General features: G+C 50.9%; 1 protein-coding gene across 12 annotated transcripts in view; it reads right to left on the bottom strand.

Moving 5' to 3' along the window:
- Positions 1-18,991, bottom strand: part of ARHGEF9 (Cdc42 guanine nucleotide exchange factor 9) — a 172,039-nt gene that overhangs the window by 27,172 nt on the left and 125,876 nt on the right. For all 12 annotated transcript variants that reach the window (XM_058032790.1, XM_058032786.1, XM_058032798.1 and 9 more), the window contains exons 5-7: positions 16,949-17,181; positions 11,956-12,085; positions 3,610-3,741 (exon numbers count right to left, since the gene is read on the bottom strand). In XM_058032790.1, coding sequence (XP_057888773.1) covers positions 3,610-3,741; positions 11,956-12,085; positions 16,949-17,181 — 495 coding nt within the window. The remainder of the gene's footprint in view (positions 1-3,609; positions 3,742-11,955; positions 12,086-16,948; positions 17,182-18,991) is intronic.

The raw sequence follows: 18,991 nt of genomic DNA on the forward strand, positions 1-18,991 counted from the left end.
GGATGTTAAGTACCATGATTTGCAAATCTAAAGCATCTCCATGTCAAACTCTCTCAACTTCAGGGTGATAAGGAAAGTGGACCCTGTGCCTTTAAGGCAACATCTTTTAGTGTTACCATCATCCAGGATTGCCTTCATTTCTTGGTAACTGCGGCCAGCATCCCAGAATAGGCATTTTTGTCCTGATTATGCACATATGGCAAGGCACACTGAGGCACTGCTTGTTCCTGCCCAGCCTATTCCCTTCTGCCTTCCCAACAGGCAGCTCTGAATTAGGGTCTCCAACCAGAGAAAGGCACCACCTTGTCCTCATGCCCACAGCAGTGTCCCAGCCTCAGGAAACATCCATGGGAGAGTTTCACATTGATCCAACAGCTGAAAGTTACCTGGCTTTGCAAGGAAAACCTGGATCCTGAGCTCTCCCAGTGCCTCTGGATCAGGACTGGTGTTTCAGCACTCAGTTTGTGGAACCCTGGAACAGCTGACAAAGCCATTTCACCTGATCAATCTCCTCGCAGCCTGGCACCAGGACAGCATTCAGTGGTGATGTTAGGAAGTGACCAGTGGCAAAATCTAAGCCAAAGAGACTTATCTGTAAAGCTTGGAAACTATTTTTTGTGAAAATGATCCCACACAAGTTGCTCTGCAAGGTGTTTGCCAGCAGGGAAAGGTGCCTGCCACACTGTCAGCTTCTCCCTGGAAACCTCAGTGCAGCTTTCCTGCTTGGAACAAATACCTCAGTACATCCACAGTGGTGGAAATAACATCTGCCAAGCACATCCGAGTGCAGTCCTGGGTAATTCTCATTTCCCAAGCCAGGTCTCTGTCTGAAGGTGTGCTGGTCATGGAAATGCATCCAGGAATTCCCAGTCTTGCAGCAGGTGGCAAAAGCAGGCAACAACCAGGTGATAATGTCAGGAATGATCACCCTGAGAGTTATTCTCCCTCACAGAAATGTCCTGGCCAGGTGTCCAGCAAAAAAAAAAAAGCCCTGAAACCTTGAAATATTTCCAGACACCAAGAGAAAGGAGTGGCAAAGCCTCTGGAGAGCAAGGCCCGAGCAGAACAGATGGGATTTGTTGGAAATGTGTTACCTGCAGCTGGACACTGGGAACACTGCACAGGAGTGTCCCTTCCTCAGCCAGGGAACACTGGATGGGCCAGCAGGGAGACCCCTCATCCCACACTGCAGGAACTGTGAGCAGGAACCTGCAGGGTGAGCCCAGGGGGAAAAGGTCTGGGGACAATGGAGTTCACAGGGAGTGCCAGCAGCAGAATTGTCACAGATTGATATCAATTGTCACAGTTTGATATAAACTCTGTCCCAGCAGAACTCCTGTATCACCTCCCCACCCACAGGATCCATCTGAATCACCAGGGGATGCAAACAGGTGAGGAAGAAGAGGAGGATGTGCAGGTAACTGCAGTGGAGATCTGGAGGAGAGAGGGATCCTGTCTGAAATCTGTGTTTGCCTCCTAAAGCCACTCAGGATATCTCCCATGCCTTCATCAAACTGAAGCATCTGTGGCATATTTAAATAAAGAATTAGATTCTTATTTCTATTAAAAATCTCTTTGGGCCAACAAAGAGATAAAATCACCATAATAATTTTTTAAAAAGTGTTTTTTATATAGACTGTGTCATGATGAAGGATATATCACACCTATTAATAATCTCCTTCACCTGAAGAAAACCCACAAATGGAGATTTTCAGAAGATTCACTGAGATGTGCCATCCTAAGTGGTTCCAAAGCTGCTCTCAGGGGTGTGTGGATCATATTCCACCCCTCAGTTTTAGAGCAGGGGAAAAGGAAAGCTGCCCCCAGGTTCCCAAACCTCGAGGTAAATGGTGCCTCCCTGAGGGGCCCAGCCCTGAAGCAGAGCTGATCCTTACTCTGTCAGGGGATCTGTCAGGGGTCAAAACAGCACAGACTATACACCACTCACATTTTACTTTATACATGGGATGTGTGGTCCCAAAATGGAGCTAAAACTCCTCTGAATCCCAGACTTGCACACTCCTTCTGAATAAAGGGAAATGTGATCAGGATGGGAGAGCCCAGCTGGAGCCTCATCTCCCCTCCCAGCCCAAGGCTGGAAAGCAGCAGCTGCAGTTTGATGCTGGGAACAGACACAGAGTGAGAACTGCAGTGGGGTCTGAGCCTGTGCCCAGGGGTCACCAGAGGGGCTGCCCTGTGCCCTGGCACCCCAGAGCTGGCTGGGCACACACAGCACAAGGCCCTGGCACATGGAGCCAGTGGTGTCAGGAAGGGCCAGAGCCCCTCACAACCCACAGGGGTTCCAGGCAGCACCTCCACACTCCCAAAATGCCTTTGCCATGCAGAGGGAGGAGGACAGCGAACCACTGGCACTGGCTGGACTCTGATGAACCCCACAGGCCCCCAGCAGCCTGCTGTGAACTGCTGACCACTCTCCACTCCTGCTGATGACCACGGGAATCCCAGCCTGATTTTCCCAGAGTTAAGGGAATGCTCAATACTTCTCTGCAACAGACCCAGTGCAAGGCAGAGCGGATGCTGCCATCTGAATGGGAATTCAGGGTCCCAGGCAAAGAGCAGGAGGGCAGCACTAGGAAGGGAAGCAGCTGTGCCCCCCAGGCTCACTGCAGCTCTCCCTGCTGCTCTGTGCCTGTTCCTGCACAGGGCTGGGCCAGGAGGGAAAGGGACAGCAATGAGGGGGAAAACAAGCACAGGCATTCCAGAAGGCAGAACTTCAGTCAGCCATGACTCAGGAGAAGCCAGTGCCACCCACTGCAGTGCCCGGGCTGTGGAGGGGCAGTGATGCTGTGCTGAGTCAGGAGCCACCCACGTGCCCACCCACAGTGCCAGGGCCTCCTGGGGGGTGCCAGGCTCAGCCTGCCCTGAGCCCAGGGGCTGGGACAGGAACACAGCCCTGTGCTGCCCCAGGGACACCCCCTGCACAGCTTTCTGTGGCTGCAGGAGTGACAGCACACCCTGACCTGCCACAGCCAGCCCTGAGGAGCTCTGTCCCTTCCTGTCACACAGGGGTGGTGGCAGTGAGCTGGGGTCACCTCAGTGGGACACCAGAACTGCTGTTGGACAGTTTCTGTGGATCACAGCTCACCTGCTGCTACAAACACCACAGCACAGCATCCTGCATTGCCCTCCCTCCTCCCCCACGGGCTCCTGTAAAATCCCAGCACAGACAGGAGGATGAGGCTTGAAAAGCCTCTCCCCAAGCACCAGCACAGACACCCAGCGCAGCCTGGCTGCTGCTCATCACCATCTCAATGCAGCAATTGGGCTGTCAGCCCCAGTGCCAGGTTTTGTAGTTCATACAGGAATTGCAGGGCTATCTAATCCCAGATCATACACTGCAGCCAAAACCTAAAACGAGAAGGGAGGCAGCGAGCCAAACCAGGGGCACATGAGATAAAGGCATGAAAAGAGCAAGTGGAGGCTGGATTTGCTATGAGTACAAAAATCCCTCTATCACAGAGTGCTCCCCACCCTGAGCATGCAGATTGTCCTTCCTCAGGGCTCTCCACATCCTCCTCTACACGTGCAGCCATCAGCCACTCTGCACTGGCAAGCCTGCCCACAGCATGCCCTTAGCTGTGTCCTTACCTTCTTGCAGAGAACCATCTGGTGATCAAAGAGAAAGAAAACTCGCTGCTGGTTCCGTCCATAAGGCTGGTAAATCCAGGACATCTCTCCCGTGTAGATCAGCTCCGAGCTGCGGTCCAAGATATCGTCCCCCTGGAGGGCACAGGGAACCAGCCTGAGTAACTGCACTGACAAGTCTGGCTTTGTACACTGGGCAGAAGCAGCAATTTTGTAAGATTTTGGCCCTTCTGCAGCTCTCAAACGCACCCCATCTGATTTCAGACCAGAAACTGGGATTGGGGATAATTCTGAAGGAAGGGGAATAAATGAAGGAGGTGTGGATGCTTGAAACGTGGTCACTGCAGCTCCCACTGCAATGGGGAAAGAGCTGCCCCAGACACTGCCCCCACTCCCCTCTCCAGGTCCCTCCAGACCTTGGATCTTGCTGCAGGTGCTGGTGGCATCAGGAAAACAAAACCCTTTCCTCCTCAAAGCCCACCCCAGAAACACTTTGAATTCAGGACACCAAATTCCCTGCACGCCCTCCTTTAGAAGAGCATCCCAAAGCACTTCCCCTCCTGAAATCTCCAGCCAGCTACAAAAGCCTGGGACACACTGGGGCAGCAGTTCCCCACCTCTGAGGCTGCCAGAACTCAGCCCTCTGGATTGCTGCCTCTCTTCTCACTCATGCAGGCACTGCCAGTCCCTTCTCCCACAGCTCATTAGAGCTCCCCACCTCCAAAATCCTGTCAGGACCACCCTGGTTCCTGTGGCAGCCCCAGCCCCTTGGCTGGCCAGGCCTCCCTGCTGGCTGCCAGAGTGCCCTCACCCTTCCCTGCCTCCGGCTAACACTTGTTTTCCTCTCCCGAGTTTTTTTTAAGGATTCATGAGCAGATGGTCTTGAAAACACAGTGCTCTCTCTCCCACTCTCTGAGAGAACAAATGCAGTCACCCTCCACTAATTGGAATGAGCTGGACTTTTTAAAAAGTTAATTAAAATCTATTTATTAAAAATGGGTGAATTCACCACCACCTGCCCTGTGGGCATCTCAGCAGAGCACTGTGGAAGGAGGTGGGATGGCTCCAGCTGAAAGGTGAGGCAGCACTCAGGAGCAGCACTCAGCAGCAGCACTCAGGAGCAAGACTGAGAACTCTTTTTTTTTTTTCTTTTTGGCTGCAAACTACTGCAGTTCTGGCTTTGATGCCAAGCTGGAACCGATTTCTGGGTCGAGAGCATCCCAAAAATCCCAGCAAACAGCTTGTGGAGGCTCAGCCAGCTATGGGGGGCACCTAGCTAGACACACACTTGTGGTGCTGCTCTCACTTGCAGGTGCCAAGGCAGCCAGGAACCCTTCCTGGTTCCATGGTGAGGATTTCAAACTGCTGCTCAGGTAAATGTGTAATTAACCTCTCAGCATTGATTGGGAGCGACCGCCTGTGTCCCCGGGCCCTGTGACAGCAGCAGCTTCATTAAGTCACTGCATCACCAAGCTGCAGCACAGACTCCAAATGGCCTTAGCCAGGGCTTTATGCACCTCCCTGCCTCCCTCCTGTGCCTGTGCTGCCCCAGGGGCTAAGGAGGGATGGACACAGAGGGTCAATGCCCCCAGGGGTGGGCTGTGACCACCCAGAGCCTCAGCAGGGTCACACTTCAGCCTGGTCACAGCCTGGGCACCGAGTGCTGCTGCCACAGCTCAGGGGGACATGATCCCCAGAACCCCAGAAACCTCTGCAGGAAACACACCAGCCCCAGAAACTGTGAGATTTCCTGGCTACACATGAGCTTACATGAAGAAGATTCCCACAAGCCTATGGATGGGAGCTTTAGGAGAGGGGGCGAGCTTAGGAGAGGCTGGCTGCTAAAAATAGAAAGTCAGCTTTGTCTTTTACTCCTGTGGTAGCATCTGAAGCCTGAGGACACACAGAGGGCTCTGTAAACACTTCTACTTGATTAGCTGAATCCAAACTGTGTAGTCCCTGCAAGCAACATAACCCAAAAACATCCAGATCCAAAATGATGGGATTTGTATTGCATTTCTTATGTGGGGAAAACAATTTCTATACCCAGTCTCTAGGCCAGAAATAGCTGATTTCCCACTTGGGGTGAGCAAAGTGGGAAATACAGATTGCACAGAGTTTGGGACTGGCACGTGGCTGTCAGGAGCAGCGTGTCCAAGGTCCTGCCCTGCTCCTCCAGCCTGGGCTGCTGTGCCAATTCCCACAGAGGAGCTTCAGGGCACATCCTCTGAGCCTCCACAGGCTTTTCTTGTCCTGACACAGTTGTAGCTCTCTGAAGAGCACAAATTGTCTCCTCCTGGTCCCCACTGAGGGCTCGGGGGGCAGTTGCAGGGTGGGGACAAAGAGGGACATTGGCTGCCCCAGCACGCCTCGATCCCTGCTCCAGACAGACGTCCCCAAACGTCTGTCCCAGTCCCACGCCTCCAAATCTCTACAGAACCAGGAAAAAAATCTCCTTTTTCTTCTCCATTTTTTTTCCAACTCCTACAGAGGCTGGATCATCTGTATCCTTCTGCAAGTTAAGACAAACCTGCTGAAAAAGGAAGAGGCTGAACTTTGAGTTGCTCTGAACTGGCATACATTCAGCAGAGCACAGCAGCAGAGTGGCCAAGAGAAGCCCTGACTCCTGACACCTTTTCCAACCTGACTTTTGTCCCATAAGCCTCCAAAAACCCCCTCAGCCCTCCCCAGACACATGCAGGGTTTTCAGAGCACATCCTGCAGCACCCAGAGGGCAGCCAAGGAAAGCTGACTCCCAGAGCCAGGCAGAGCCCCTGTGTGCAGCACTGGGAGCACAAGGCCCCAGCTCTGGGCTGGCTGTGAGCCCCTGGAGCCCCCAGTGACACACTGAGTCCCCAGGCCACTCCTGGCTGTGACAGCTCAGGGTCAGCTCTGCTGCTGCTGCTGCTGCCTGGGAAGATGTGGATGCCAGCTCCCCAGTGCTGCTGCCCTGGCCATGCCCTGTGATGGGCAGCTGGCAGGAACACAGAGCTTGGAGAGTGCCATGAAATAAATGGGAGCAGCAGGGCAGCAAGGCAGGGCCGGCTCTGAGAGCTGCCCCCTTCCCAGACACCTCCTTGGGCTCAGGAATGCCCAGAGCCCCCCGAGCTGCCCCCTGCCCACCCCAGCCCTGCCCTGCTGGGCACCAGGAGGGATCTGTGCCCTCTCCAGCTCCCAGGGAACCAGCAGGGCTCTCTCGTGCCTGACACTGCTGTTCTGCAATTAGAGACTGACAGGCTGATTAGCACCCGGGGCTGCACTGAGATCACACAAAGGAACGGCAGTGAAATGTTGTCCTTTTCAACAAGCTCAGTTCTGATACCTTCTGTTGCTGGGGGGAACGAAATAAAAGAAGGAGAAAAAAGAAGGCTCCATTTCAGTCCCTGCCATGGTGCTTTTTTCCCAGGAGGATTTCTCATCAGGCTGCCCTCACTTTGGTGTTCCAGGCAGCTTCTCTTTGTGGCACTCTTGGATTCACTGATGCAGTAGCAGGCTCAGGCCAGTGATTATAGATTACATAATTAAGGGCAGCAAGTCTTGATTTAAAGGACCCGTAAATAACAGGAATGGGAAGAAATTTAAAAGGACAATGCTCATTAAATTTCTCAAATATATTTCTCCCTTCATGGAAATGTAATACTCTTGGTATATACTCTGCCCTATTGGCAAACCATTAGAATCTCTGGTAGAAGCATATAAATATCTACACAAACCAAAGTGATCTGTTTAAATAGCAAGTTCAAACCCATCCAGGCTGATGAGCAAGGCTCTGTCCTCTGTCAAACCTGGTTAACTGTCCCCTGTTGGATCAGGGACTTCCACAGATCTCCTCCCAGGGAATGGGAGCCAATTTTCCTCCCTCCTGTGAGAAAAAAACTGGGCTGAAAGGGAGGAAAATGCTGCTGGAGATCTGGAGATGGAGCCTGAACTGCTGCAGTGATTGCTGCTTCATTTTGTTTTGATGCAGTTCAAGAGCTGTGTGAAAAGGCATAAAATTGAGCAATTCCAGGTGTGCTGAGGCACAGACCTGTTTTCCATCCCCACACCATCCATACAGGGCACTCAGGGAGGCTGTGCTGGGCCCTGCCCATGGGAACAGAGCCCAGATCTGCCCAGGAGCAGTGGCACAGGTGGCACAGAGCTCCTCAGACTCACAGGGGAGCAGGAGAGAGGGACCAGGAGCAGAGGGAAAGGCAGGGATGTATCTCTGAGAGGTGTAAATACAATCCTGGCTTTGTGGAAATCTCTTTAAATCCTGCTCTGTGTGTGTCTGGTCTTGTATTTGTGGGGTTTTCAGACAAAGGAAGGAATGATGTATTTGATTTTATGGTTTTGAGGTTAATTTATTATTTTATGATACTATGTTATATTAAAGAATACTATACTAAACTATACTAAAGAATAGAGAAAGGATAATTATAGAAGGTTAGAAAGATAAGAATGAAAACTTGTGACTCTTCCAGAGTCCTGACACAGTTTGACTGTAATTGGTCATTAAGTTAAAACAATTTACATTAAATTAATGAAACAATTACTAGTTGGATAAACAATCTCCAAACACATTCCACATGTGAGCAAAACAAGGAGAAGCAAATGAGATAAGAATTTGGTTTTTTTCTTCTCTGAGGCTTCTCAGCTTCCCAGGAGAAAATTCTGGTGAAGGGATTTTTCAGAAAACATGACAGTGACACATGGAGCTAATCCCACCAAGCTGTGAGGGCTGGAGCTCCCTCAGAGGGCAGGGCCAGGGAAGGGAGAGAGCAGCAAAGGCTGCCCAGGATGCTCTGGCTGCCCCCTTTGAAGGCAGCTCTGTGTGGAGATTTAAATGTCACTGCTCTGATCTGAGGGTGTGTCGCCCTGAGCAGGGGGACAATGGAGCTGGAACATCAGGGAACACTTCAGACCTGAAAGGCACTGAAAGGGCTCGGTGGGAGGTGGTGGAAGCCCCAAATTCTGAGCCATTACCAGCTCAAAGCACCGCAGGACTGGTGTGGGCAGCACCTCTCCGGGTCTGTTTATATGCTGGGAATTCAGGTTACAAAATAAATAAGTGAGTCACACGTGGCAGCAGACCAAGGCAGGCTTCTCAGGCAAGCCCACATTGCCACAAATTACACAGGAACTCATCTCAGAGTGGGATTATTGCTGATTTACAGCAGCCAGGGAGATCAGAATCTTCCCTTACAATTCTGCTCAGTCATTTCTTGTCCAAAGATGCCAAAGCTGCCAATAATTCCTTAAGATTTCAGGCCTGGCTGTCCCCTGTGCCAGGTCACCCTTTCCTGGTTCCACTGGAAATTTAAACAATCAGATCCTGCTTGCAGGATTTCTTGGGGAGAACCTCTGGCTTTGCTTAACTCAAGGATATTTGTAATTTTCAAATACTCACCCTGAAATTCACCACCATGGGGCCACACATGTGATAAATTTTTATCCCATGGAGGGATAAAAAGGATTCCTAAAAAATGGGATTTAGTAAAACCCCTCTGTTTAAAGCAGCTTGAACACACCCTTACTTCGCCTATTTGTTTTAGGATCAGCATTCCCAACACCACCTCTCCTTGCAAGAAACTGTGCACACATTTTATATACCACAACATTTCAAATATTCCCTCACTAAGTATTTTTTGTTTGGTTGGGAATTTTTCCTTCTTCTTTAAAGAATCTTTTTCCACCATCTCCTGACAAAACATGGGTAAATTTAGAAATGAAAACTTCAGAGCAGAGAATCAGCATCATCAGTCTCAAGATGCTGAGGAAAAACAGACATTCCTCCAAATGAAATATCTCCACATGCTGCAACATTCAGCCACTGAAATCAGTTGTGAAGTGCCAACGTGGTGGGAATTTGGGATTAGCTCTATCTTGTGCCCTGCCTGCATCCTGGGTGGAAAAAGTCTGAACTGATAATTTTTTATGGCTGGTTCCTGTTTTCTTGGGGTCCATGCTGTTTCCAGGGGGTCTCAGGAAGGCTGGGCTGTGCCTGTGCTCTGGAGCCACTGGGATGGACAGAACAAGTACAGAAAGGTCAGATTAGAGCAGGAGCAGGGCCAGGAAAGCTGGGAATTACAGCTGGGGATCCTGTCTCTGCTCAGGGAACTCCACAAGCCTGGACAGGACTGACAGCAACTGACAGCAAACACCAAGTGGGAGCTGATCTTCTCCTCAAAGCAGACCTGTCCCTTCCCCAGAGCCTGGAGAGGCTGGGGACACACACCAGGAGGTCCCTGCTGCACCCAGAACTGCACAGGAGACAAAGCTCTGAGCCTTCAGGGCTGGGTGAGGAGCCAACCCCCCTGCTCCATGTCCTGGGAGCGTCCCTGGGAGCAATCCCAATTACATCCCTGCAGCCTCCAAGTGGGGTTTGGGGTCTGCAGTGCCACAGGAACACCTGCACACATCTCAGCACATCCAAGCACTTCCCAAAGATCCAATCCTTTCATTTCTCCCACTCTCTTCCTGCATTACACTGTGGCTCACTCCTGGGTATTTTGGGTTTCTGTGCATCCTTCTGGCTGTTCCATGGACAGCTGTGCAGTGGGGGCTGGATCTGGTGATTCAGAGCTGCTTTAGAGGAAAGAATCAAGCAGTAAAATCCTCTGCTGGGTCCAACCCTCATCCTCTACTTTCTCATCAAAACTCTGTGACTCTACTTGATCCAAAATCCAGAATAAAAAGGGCAAGGAAGGTGTTTTTCTTTGACACCTTCCTTGCCCCTTTTATTCTGGATTTTGGCTGTGTTCCCTTGGGATTTCTGAGCAGAGCAGCAGCAGGCTGTGCTACGTTATGAGAAGCTGAAGGATGCTGCTGCAATAATGTGCTCAAAATCTGGAATAGCTGAAAAAAGCCTGGAAGAATAATTTGGCAAGTGCCTGAGGATGGGATGGAGATAAAGAATGGGTACTGCTAAGCAGGAATGAATTATCAAGGACAGGGCTAAATAAAAATGAATTATCAACTGAGCTAATGGAAGAGAAAAAGCAACTGCTATTCCACAGATTCTGTGTGGAGGTCACCTTGGCTTCCCTCTCACACATGAATATTCACTGGCTTGGAATGGATCTGTCCTTAATGGAGATTTATTTACAGTGAGGGGCTGGGAGCTCCTCACAAATGACCCCCATTAGCTCATCCCATGGCACACTCCAGGGCTGAGCACGGAGCTGATGGTGCTGTGCCTCCTGCAGAGCACTTTCTTCATTCTGGAAATGAGTCTGCCTGGCAGTGAGAGATGTTCCTGAGCAGTAAAACAATCAGACACATTGTCTGTGCTCCCTGCTCTCCCAGCCAGCCACAATCCCAGCTCTGATTGCTGCATTTATGTGTTTTATTGTGTGTTTTATCACCAGATCCAGGGTGATAAACCTCCATCCTCCATCACAGCAATAGCAATGAAACTAGCTCAGCCAAGGAGGACACAGGTGATGCACCTGTATTTCTCTCCCTCTCCTCCCAGCCTTCACAGATCTTTGCCAGAAATAAATTAATTAAAGGATGAATGCCTCTTTCCCACACACTCATTTCCACAGTATGATCCCCATGACTGGAATGTGGAGTTATTTCAGACTTCACAAGTGAGGAAGCAGAAAGGCTGCTCCATCACTCTGATTATCTCCTTGCTGAACACATGGGCTGATGACAACAGCGAGAGGATTTACAAAAACGTTTGTCCTCAATCTGCTGCAAAACCCTATTTATGGATTACTTCCATACAATGATTTTTAAAAATCAGGGACGAAAAGAAAGGGAGAACATAATTTTAGTATGGCTTTTCTTCCAAACACATGGCACAAATGTAGAGACTGAAGGCCTGCTGGTGAGGAATCCTTCTGCTGACTCTGCCTTCCCTGTGCCTCTCAGCTCCTTAATTACACCATCACTACACACAGGGCTGCTTCAGAAATATCTTTAAGTGGGATGTCATTTATAAAATGCAAATAACATCTCTAACTGCAGTTTAACAGTTTGGCTTCCAGTCATAAAGCAATCACCAGAAGGATTTTCTTCATTTTCTTAACCTCTTGCAATTTCCAGAGCTTTTTGCTACATCTTTCCCTCCCTCCTCCCCAGTGACACAGCACAGAGGCAGAATGCACAGGGGGTTGGTTTGCTCCAAGTCTCACCTACTACCAGCACTGCAACCACAAAAGTCACTCCAGATTGCTAGTGATGAAATTGGAGCAGGATTTTCTGTAGGGCACTGTTAATGTTTAAGCACCACCCCGAAGTCACGACTGTGCCTTCTCCACACCAGGCTTCATCCCAACCCATGGGAAATGAACTTTAGGGTTTTAGATAACCCAAGAACAGCCTGGAGGTTGCCAGGCTGGCAGGGCAGGGTTACTGTACCTCCCAGTCCAGGACAGAGGCCTGCCACTGAGCGATCTTGTCGATGTTCTCCAGCCTGCGCTTGCGCTCGTTGATCTGCAGGGTGACGTTCCTCATGACGGCGAGGGCAGCGGCCACGTACCTGTAGTCACTGCACACACAGGGAAAGGCCATCAAAGGCACAGCAGGACATGCCCAGCAGTCTGTCACATCTGCCACAACCTCACCAGCCCACAGGGACACGGGCAGGCGTGACCCCTCACTGCTACAATGGGATTTTTCCAACAGGATTGTCACGATAGAGCAGCTCAATGGAAAGTGGAGCTGGGAGCCCAGTCTGGCCTCTACCAACCCAGCCCTTTGGGTGAGCCCTCTGCAGCCTCATGGAGCCCAGTGAAGAGCATTCTAAAGACAGGCTGAACACTTTTACAGCCTCTGTCTCTGGGCCTGGATTTTTCTGGTTTAAAATGAACATTTAGTAAAGGGTTCATTTAGGCAAAGGCCAGAGCACCTTCCAAGCCACTCCCAGAGAAGTCACCCCATGGAATTCAGTCTCACTGCAGATTTCAGGTGAGCAAGTCAAGCAACTCTTTTTTCTTTAGCCTGCACAGCCCTGTGAGTGCAGTAACACAGAGTGAGAACAGGCTCCTGCCAGGGCCACTGAGGATGATGATCAGTCTTTTCAAAAAGTGATGCTGAAATCAATGCCATTGATTCCTGCCCTGTGCCTGCTCTTCCATTCCAAGGAGCTGCAACGTTCATTTCCACTGGGGAGACAGGCAAGGCCAGCTGCCACAACACCACCACAATGTATTATTAACTTAAGGGCTGCTATTGATTGCTGACTAATGAGAAAAACTGCCATCTTGGGCAGCTGCAGGGGGAATGGCTTTATTGATTATTGCTAAGGATTGTGCTGGTGACAGCTAAAAGAGGGATGAATACTGGGAATTAGATCTCCCCTCCATGTGTTCCCAACAGGATAAATACTAAGAAACAAGCACACTGTGATATACAAAAAATATTATTTGCTCAAGGATAAATAAAATATTATTTGTCCTTGCTCATGTGAAATCTTGAGCTGAGCTTTCATTTTTTCTTAAATTCTTATGTCAAAATTCTAGGTGTGGTTAAAAGCAATCTCACAAATTCCAGGACAGCAGGAAAGGGCCTTCAGCAAAATAAAGGAAAATAGAGGATGGGCTGCCTGATCTATCCCATCCATCACAGAGAGGTCTGGGTGAGGGGGGACCTTAAAGCCCATCCAGCTGCACCCCCTGCCATGGGCAGGGACACCTTCCACTGTCCCAGGTGCTCCAAGCCCCATCCAACCTAGCCTTGGATACTGCCAGGGATGGAAGGGATCGTGCTACACAATGAAGAACTTCTTGTGCCTCCCTTTGTGTGAGCATCTGTGTGAAGGGAGTGTTGGTTGTGTGAGGCAGGAAAGGAGCTGCACCAGGGGGACATCAGGGTGGCCTGGAGAACATCCATGAGCTCTTCAGGGAAACAGGGAGAATCTGGAGAGACAGGGAGAGGTGCAGGGTTTGCAGACAGTCACCAATGATCTCCCAGCAGTGATGCTCATGCTCAGACGGGAGGGCACTCCCTGGCAGAGTAATGCCAGGGAGTAAAATGTAAAATGAGCTGAGTGAACTCATGTTCCTACATTCCCAACTCCAGCTCCCTTCTGCTCTGGGAATGCTCAAAATTCCAGCAAGCTGCACTTAGGACCTTCCTATATTTAATTAATATTAAGCTGGAGTGGATCTTTAAGAGGTGAACAGATGTGGCTTTGTGAAAAATTCAAAGGAACCAGGCTGCAGACAGGAGGGAGGCTCTGAGCTCAGCCCATCCTGCCTCCATGCAGAGTGGGACAGTGCCAGCTGCTCATCCTGGGAATGCTAATTCCCTAATTCCAGGGAGAAAACCCCAGCAGTGTTTTCCTGTCATGCTGTAATGAAGAAAAGGCTCAGGACTGAACTTTTTGGGCTCCCAGCCCATGTCTGTGGCAGAGCTGGCAAAAACTTAGAAGAAAAAGACAACAGGAGGAGAGCATTTGGCCATGAGGCAATAATAGGATCCCATTAGCCATGAGATGAAGGCAAATAAATGGTTTGTCAATTCTGTTGGGGCTGCAGTGGCCACTTCCCAGTGCTCCATCAGAATCCAAGCCTAGATCCTTGCCAAGCATCACGTGCCATCTCTGGGGAGCCTGCTCTGGATGCTGGATTCAGCATTGTCCTGACCTGCTGCAGGGAAAATCCACAGCTCTGCAGGTGTGGTGGCAGTGAAAAGGAAGGGACAAAAGAAAAAGACAACATGTTCCTCTGTTAGATGAAGCTCACATCCCTGCTTTCCCCGGGAATTCTGTGTTTTCCCATGTTCTGTCTCACTCCAGGGCTGGGATATGGCACCACTGTGCAGCCACAGGTTTCCTCCCTGTGCTGTCAGAGCTTCAGGGTTACTCCTCCCAATGCAAGGTGAGCAAACCTCTCCCTGCCCTCCCTTCCCAGAGCACAGAGGAACAGAGAAATGAAGTGTCCATGGCAATCCAGTGGCACAGAGCCCTCAGGCTGAGTCACCCAAGTGCTGCTCCCAGGGCTCCTCAGAACACGACTCTGTGTGACTCCTTAACAACATGGTGAGTTTAGAACACCCCTAAGGGAACAGGAATGTGCTCCCAAAATAACCCAACCCTGGTGTTATCACACTGCCCATATCCCCTTTGCTGTGGCTCCCAAATAACTCACAGAGGGTCATTTGAAACACCCTCCTGGTGGGAAGCCACATCTGAGCTCCCAGCCAGGGCTGTGGGTGCTCCTGTGGCTGCTGAAGGGGAAACCCAAAACCTGTGGGATCCCAGAGCTGCCTTCTGATACCCTGAGGTTCCCATGAGTCCATTCCAAGTTTGATTTTGTCTTTGGAAAAGCAGGAATTGGATCTGAAGCCAAAGGCTTGTGCAAACTGGTGATTTGGGGCTACCCTGAGTCACTCAGACTTGTGGGTCAGGTCAAAGCAGATCAATGCATCTCTGCTCCCATCACACTTCTGCTCCGGGCCTGGGAAAACAAGCCATCAAACACTTGAAGAAGTTTCTGAAACATCTCTGCTCTTTTCTGTTCTCACTTGCTTTTAAATGGGTTTTGGAAAAAGTAAGAAAATTGGCAGGGCAGGAACAAATCTGCTCTCACAGGGCCTGATTTTTCTTTCACCTTATTTTCACAGCAGTAAATCCCAAGTGGTATCACAGGCACTGCTCCTGATTCACACTGTCAGGCAGCCAGGCTGATTGTCCTCAGCAGCAGCAAAAGAGATGCTGGAAATTTTGGGAAGCAATCAAACTGCAGGTGCTCCTCTGAACCTAAACTCCACAGGAAAACCATGGATGGGACTGGGCTGAGAAGCTGAGCAGGTTTGGAGCTCTCCCCACATCAGGCTCCAGCTGCAGACCCTGGCCCTGTGCTCACTGTGTGCCCAGGGTCTCCCTGGGAGCAGGGAAGGAGCCTCTCAGACCACTGAATGCTAATTAGGTAATTTTTCCAGTGTAACTGGTAGCATCAGAAAGTACATCCAAGGGTAATTAGTTCACATGTCTGATCAGAACAGAGCTGAGTGTGTCTCCATCGAGAATTGCTGCTTGGAGAAGACTGAATTGTCTGCTAACCCTTTGTCCTGCTCCTGTTTATCCAGGATGTCACAGGGACAAGAGCTGGACAGAAAACCCCAAGCCCTGGGGGGACAGAGCACTGGACAGAAAACCCAAGCTCTGTTGGGAAGGAGCACTGGACAGAAACCCCAACCCCTCTGTAGGGAAGCAGCACTGGACAGAAAACCCCAAGCACTGGAGAGAAAACCCCAACTCCTGTGTAGGGAAGGAGCCCTGGGCAGAAAACCCCAAGCTCTGTGTAGGGAAGGAGCCTTGGGCAGTAAACCAAAGCTCTGTGTAGGGAAGGAGCACTAGACAGAAAACTCCAACCCTTGGGTGGCAAGGAGCCTTGGACAGAAACCCCAATGTCGGTGTAGGGAAGGAGCCCTAGACAGAAAATGCCAACCCTTGGGTGAGAATGAGCACTAGACAGAAAACCCCAACCCTTGGGTGGTAAGGAGCACTGGAGAGAAAACCCCAAGCCCTTTGTAGGGAAGGAGCTCTGGGCAGAAAACCCAAGCTCTGTGTAGGGAAGGAGCCTTGGGCAGAAAACTCCAACCCTTGGGTGGGAAGGAGCACTGGACAGAAACCCCCAAGCCCTGCTGGAAAAGAACACTGGAGAGAAAACCCCAAGCCCTGTGTAGGGAAGGAGCACTGGAGAAAAAACCCAAGCCCTGTGTAGGAAAGCAGCATTGGAGAGAAAATCTCAAGCACTCTTGGGAAGGAGCCCTAGGAAGAAACCTTCAACCCCTTTGTAGGGAAGGAGCACTGGGCAGAAAACCCAAGCCCTGTGTAAGAAAGGAGCACTGGAGAGAAAACCCCAATCCTTGGGTGGGAAAGAGCACTGGACAAAAACTCCCAAGCTCTGTTGGGAAGAAGCACTGGACAGAAACCTCCAAACCCTGTAGGGAAGAAGCACTGGGCAGAAAACCCCAAGCCCTGCTGGGAAGGAGCACTGGAGAGAAAATCCCAACCCCTGTGTAAGGAAGGAGCCCTAGACAGCAACCCCCAAACCCTGTAGAGGAAGAAGTACTGGACAGAAAATCCAAGCCCTGGGTGGGAAGGAGCACTGGGCAGAAAACCCAAGCTCTGTGTAGGGATGGAGCCTTGGGCAGAAAACTTCAACCTGTGGGTGGAAAGGAGCACTGGACAGATCCCCCAGCCCTGCAGGACAGCAGCACTGGACAGAAACCCCAACCCTTGGGTGGGAAGGAACCCTGGACAGAAAAACCCAAGCCCTGGGTTGGAAGGAGCACTAGACAGAAACCCCCAGCTCTGCAGGGCACAGCCCTGGACAGATCCCCAGGCCTGGACAGCTCCCCCAGCCGTGCAGGGCACAGCCCTGGCCCCGTGCCCACAGGGTACCTGTGCTCCTGGGCCGTGTACTTGAGCAGCTCTGCCAGCTGCAGGGGGTACTTGCAGATCTTCTGCACGGGGGTGAGCAGGAAGCCGTCGATGGCGATGTCGATCATCTGCTGCAGCAGGCGGCACGCCTCGAAGAAGTGCTGGTACCTGCTGTCCTTCATCAGCTTGGAGAGCTCCATGCACGCATCCAGGTGGTTGTTACAGTACTCAGAGTAGATCCAGAAGCCGTCTTGCTGTGAGGGCAGGAGGAGGAGGACGGGTCAGGCAGAGATCTGGCTGATCCATGCTCCACCAGGGCTGGGAAGGGCAGGGTTCTGTGGGACATGTGGGGCTGGTGGGCCCACAGGGCAAGGAACCACAACTCTCCCCTGGAGAGAGAACCCTTCAGGCCACTAGGGTGAGAAAAAGGCTTCTCCCACCCTTTTCCCTTGCTGTGACATGCAGATTCAATGGATCCCATTGGCCCTGGTGTTCTGTCCTGCCTCTCAAGATCCCCATATAAACACCTGCTTTCGCTGCCTCAGTGGCTCCTTTGACACTGAAACCTTCAAGGAAGAAGCTCAATAAAGGCTCTCCTTGGAACCCCACATGAAGTCCCCATCTCTCCTTCTGTGTCTCCTGCATCCCAGAAGAGCTGAAACCACCCAGCATGAGCACAGACATGCCTGTGCCTCCCAGGTGTCTTTTTCCATACCCCTCTTCAGGGAGGTCACAGCACTCTGAACAACATCCATCACAGCAGGGATACTGGGAGAAACTCCTCTGGGAGGTGGGGAGGCCCTGGGATGGAATTCCCAGAGAAGCTGTGGCTGCCCCATCCCTGGAAGTGCTCAAGGATGAGCTTGGAGTCTCATAAGTCTATAAAGGTGTCCTGCCCACAGCAGGGTGTGGAAAAAAATGATCTTCCCAACCCTTCCAACCCAAACCAGTCTGGATTTCCAAGAAAGCACAGACCAAGCAGGAGGAAGGACAGATCCTACAGCGCTTCTCCTGTTTGGAAGAGGTGCTGGGAAAGGAGGGACTGCAGAGAGGGACCTGCACTCTGGCACAAGCTCGAGGTCTCTGCAGGTACAGGTGTGTTCATTGAGCCCTGCACAGAGCTGTGCTTGCTCTTAGCTTCAAATCCTGCAGGGAAGGTTTGAAAGGCACAACCCAGCAGAGCTCTGGCTTTTGGTAAGACAAGAGGACAACCTTGTTATTTCTAGAGCTCTTTCCCTGAGCCTGAAGCACCTGACAAGTGTTTGGGGGCTGGGGATGTTTGAAATTCCCTTTACCATTGGGGAACTCAAGGCACTCTGTGGATTTCCCCAGGAACAGCGCCCCAGAAAACACTAAAAACAAACAAAAAACCCACTGACACGTGTGCTCCTCCACCTTTTGGACTGGTCCAACAAGTTTTCTGGTGTCTATTTTGTTGGAATGTCCTTTTTCTGCCTTCACTGACCACAGACTGTCACCTTTAACTTGGGCTTGATTCATCTGGGCCATGCAGACAAGGCAATGAAAGGGCAGAGGAAGATTTCCCTGGGCAGGAGAGGGGCAGAGCCCAGCACCACAAATTAACTCTGAGACAGCCCAGGTCACAGGCAGGTGTTGCAAACCAGCCAGTTCCACCAAGCTGTGGTCAATGCCTTCCAATAAAAGGACAGATTCTATTTAGCCAAGACATGCCTGCCCAGCAATTGCTTCTCAATCCCTGAGGGTCCAAACAAGCTGCTTCTCTGGGAACAGTGATCCAGTGTCCTTCCCATCCCTACAGCTGACCCAGCCACGCACTGACAGCTCTCTCTTCCTGAAGAAAATGAGGAACAAGATGCTTTGGAGATCTCTAAACAGGATCTAAACATCCTCACCCCTCAGTTTCCCAAATGGCTAAGCAGGGACAATTTATCAGGAGTTTATCAGCCAGCTCTCAGCCCCTGTCTGGTGACAGGCAAGTGTCAGATCTTCCTCCAAATCTCAGCAGCAATTCCTGCTATTGTCACTATCAATGAATTGACAGCACAGCCTCAAGTCATGACATCTGAGTTACTGATTCTCAGC

Source organism: Melospiza georgiana, chromosome 12 (genome assembly GCF_028018845.1).
Source record: "Melospiza georgiana isolate bMelGeo1 chromosome 12, bMelGeo1.pri, whole genome shotgun sequence".
NCBI classification, from domain to species: domain Eukaryota; kingdom Metazoa; phylum Chordata; class Aves; order Passeriformes; family Passerellidae; genus Melospiza; species Melospiza georgiana.